General features: G+C 39.3%; 1 protein-coding gene across 1 annotated transcript; it reads right to left on the bottom strand.

The window, feature by feature from the left end:
- Positions 1-15: 15 nt before the first annotated feature.
- LOC108353981 (putative uncharacterized protein DDB_G0290521) lies at positions 16-800 on the bottom strand (the record flags this gene model as incomplete). Its single annotated transcript, XM_017605172.1, has 1 exon — positions 16-800. A coding segment is annotated over one exon (785 nt), but the record flags the coding sequence as incomplete, so codon positions are not given.
- Positions 801-3,890: the final 3,090 nt, after the last annotated feature.

Raw genomic sequence — 3,890 nt, 5'->3', positions numbered from 1 at the left:
ATGCGGAGCTCTCACCGCTTATAAGCTCTAAAACAGTCTCAGGCTCTGGGGATGGCAACGCAACCACTTTAACGGTCGGAACGGGTTTGAAACTCTGCGGCGCGACATCGGAGACAATATAGCTTTGCAAACGGCTCTTCTGTGGTGATTTGACGTCAGGTATTTTACCATAATACTCATTCGATTGCTTGCTGCTGCGATAGGCATTCTCGTGTGATGCATATTTTTCATGTGAAACGGCTTTATCACTAATTGCCCGTACCGAATTGCCATGCGAACCACCGTCAGCATATGTCTCCACTTTGTCAATGACAGCCAAAAATTTTCCCCTACCATTAAGCGCAGTGCTTGACTCAAACGGACGACCAGCACTTCTAAAGGGTTCAGCTGTCTGTACGTGTACGTTTTGACTGGCGTCTGAGATAGTTTCAATGTCGTCCACCGTTCGAAAGTCTAACAAGGCTGACTGGGACTGCGGTGTATTGGGTGTGTTAGAGGGATTTCTGTTTTGTTGTGGTATATTTGGGTTGTGTGCGGCGAGACTGTGCGGCTTGGAGACTACCGTGACAAACGTCTCGTCCGAGTTAGAATATTGTGCACTGGGAAACGGTTGGGGTTTTTGTGTGGATGTTGTCGTTGTAGTGGATGTTGGTATGCTTGTTGTTCTTTGCGTTGGAGTTGGGGAAGATGTAGGTGGAGTTGGAGATGGGGGTGGTGTTTTGATTGTGGAAGGTGGTTGTTGTGGTGGATTGGATTGCGTACGTTGGTTCTTTTGGTATTTATTTGCATGCGTTTTAGATCTGTAGGAGAAATCCACATTTTCGGTTAATGTTAGTGTTGTTGTTGTTGCTTTAGATATGGTAATTGGAAGAGAGAGAGAGAGAGAGATAGAGAGAGGTGCTGGTGGTAGTAGTGGTGGTGGTGGTGGTGGTGGCAGTTGTGGTTGTTTATACGTCAGTGGTAGTTTGTTGTTGGACATTCAACGATTTTAAGAAAAATATACTTTTTAGATGCGCGACTTTAGGTTACTTTGTATGCTTGCTATTACCAATTTTATAGACAGTTTAATAATTAATATGTATACGGCATGTAGTTTGGATCACTGCTGGAGGGAATGTCTTTAAAGTCTTAATCACCAATCAAGTTAATCCATGATTGTGGTGATGGATTAATTAATTATTTACCTAGTGCATAATGATTGGCGTGAGTCAGTGGTGGTCCTAAAATTTTTGTTTTTCGAAAATGAGGTAATGCTGAAAAGATTATAGGCACCTATGTACTTCGTCGAATATTTTTGTAGTCAAAAAAAAAAATAATTAAAATTAAATTCGGAAACGCATTGCTCGAAAATAAATATTAGTAGTACTGCAAAATAAGCTTTCAAAAAACCAGCAGGCATCTCATGCAATATTTTTCACTTCATTTCCATAGAGCCTATATTGGTTCTGGTACTCCTTTGTTTGCATGCAGTTAATGACTGTGTTCACAGTAAGTCTTCAAACAAAAGTAAAACATGCAAAATATTCGCAAAACTTTAAATGCGCTATGCTGAGGAAAAAAAGTTATCGTCCAACTTAATTGAATGTTGGACTATTCTGATCCCTGAGAGAAAGGTGAGTAAGTCGCTATTGTGCCTGGGCTTTTCTAAAAAAATATTTTAAGATCTTTTCCATTCGGTAAAATGGTTTTCCAAACTAAGTTTTGATAGACTTTTAACTATGGGAATGAGTATCTTCTGCTACGGTTCGATTTAGTTAATTCCCAAGAAGCTCTCATCTATATACAAGTATGAAAATGATAGCCGTTTTCGTTGTTTGGACTTAACTAAAAAAAACTGGATTGATTTCAGTAACATTTTCGGAAGCTTTACCTGGTAGATATGGTCCCATAACAGGCTACCACAAAATTCGCTAGTATTTCATAAACAGAAAATTTAATTTTGAACGGTATGTGACCCTGCTGTATCCTCCAGCTGAACAACAAAGTACGAAACTCATTACCATCTAGCAACGTTCGAATGGTGAATAGCTTGAAAACCTGCGAAAACCCGATTTTAATACTCTTCTACGCTGTTTGGACAAAAAAAAATAAATTTCCTAAGAATCCCAAGGAGGAACAAATGGGAAGGTACCGTAGAGCGAAACTCAGGGTCGACTTCGGCCTATACAAATAACTTCGCTAAACGAAAGAGTAGGCAGCGAGATTAACTACAGTTAACTCACACTAAACCTCAGTCTTCGCTTATCGGACTATAGTAACAGAAAGTCCGAGCTAACCGCCATAAGCGAATAACGGAATAACCTCCAAAGTAACCATCGAATAAAGGACTTTCAACAACCTAGCATCTAAATGCTCGTTGGTTTTTGTATGGGAACACACCTGTCGGTCTACCAGACAGATCTGGACAAAAATCGATGAAAATTGATCTAATTCACTTACTCGACTTGGCCACTTCACCCCCTCAATAGTTCATTATAGGTGCGCACGATTTTTGTTGCAGAGACGAGGAAGAACTTTGAGGCATCGAACATTATTTCTGAAACTGTTCCAGCCTCGTCAAGACCTTTCGGACTACTAGTTTTACCTAGGCTAAACTAGTTCGCCCTACATGCGATTATGATAAGCCAGAGTTCGACTGATGAGGATAACCCTTTCAATTTGGCCGAAGACCGCCAATGCCGAAATAAGTTACTGCCTACTGCGTAGCCGGAATAGGGCTGCTTTCTCCTATCGGGCTTAGGCTAGACCCGTTTGTAAGACTAGTTTGTCCGACAATCGTATTTGACTGGTAGCATATATGTATGTAACTATGTTTAAAGCGCAATTGGTGGTTGAATTGCTAAGGGGAAGGTCGGAAGTGCCTCTGCGCTCTTGAACGAAATCAGGCACTCTAACCTAACGTTGCCAAGACGGTGTAACATTCTTCAATTCCGACGTAGTTATTCAATTTGGTCGTAGCTAGCCAGCCTTACCGAAATTCAAAATTATTTTTAGGTCACAGTGCTCTAAGCGCTTATAGTAAAAACAGTAAAAATATCACGTCATACTTTTGTCAATTCTTTTTAGATGCGATTTCTACTACTCTCACAAATAACATAATCTTTCTCAGTTCTCTACACGCTCTCAGGCCTCTAACACTTAGATGGTGATGATAATTAATGCGTATACCTACAAAATTGCGTATCGATATTTATATGCGGGTATGTGTACCGTGTGCTTGAAGTATATGTATGTGGCTCTCTCAATGCTCTGTGTTTCTGAAATTCTCAACTTATTCATTTTTTTACATTTGATTTGCGTGTTCCTATACGATGTATTTGTGCGTGTTTAGAATGAATAACTAAGGTTCCACATGAAATAGAAAGATCGCTAGTATGAAAATGCTTTTGAGAATTATATCCTAGCAACTAAGTATACTGGATGACCTTAAAATGATAGCACTAGAGCGAAATGTATGAATATGTAATTGCCAATTGGCGTAGAGCTTTTTGTCATTTTGTACTGCATGTAAGTATGTTTGCATGGAAGTGTAAGTGCTAAGTATGTAAGTATTTTATGGTCGCTTGATGAGTATTTGCTGATGATTGTGATTTTTGTCAACAATTCAATTATCCAATCAATAAACTATTTAAAAAACAAAAGCCAAATATATATATCACGCAATGATGATCAATAAACGCAGTTACATAATGAATCGACTTAAACGCTTTTTATTTTTATTTTCAAATGAACGAATTCCAGTAGAAAGTACGCGAAGCAATAGATGATGAAGAATAGTTATAAGTACTATGAGTATATTCGGGCGCGATTAGCGTGTCAAAGACTATACCTTAACGATTTGGTTGTTGTTGTTGGTGCCGCCTGTGTTGTGCGTACAATTTGGGTGGTGC

The sequence above is a fragment of the Rhagoletis zephyria genome, unplaced genomic scaffold (assembly GCF_001687245.7).
Source record: "Rhagoletis zephyria isolate East Lansing unplaced genomic scaffold, Rhagoletis_zephyria_1.1 Rzeph_scaffold_32644, whole genome shotgun sequence".
NCBI lineage: Eukaryota > Metazoa > Arthropoda > Insecta > Diptera > Tephritidae > Rhagoletis > Rhagoletis zephyria.
Note: the sequence above shows the minus strand (reverse complement) of the source record. Positions and strands in the feature narration are given on the sequence as shown.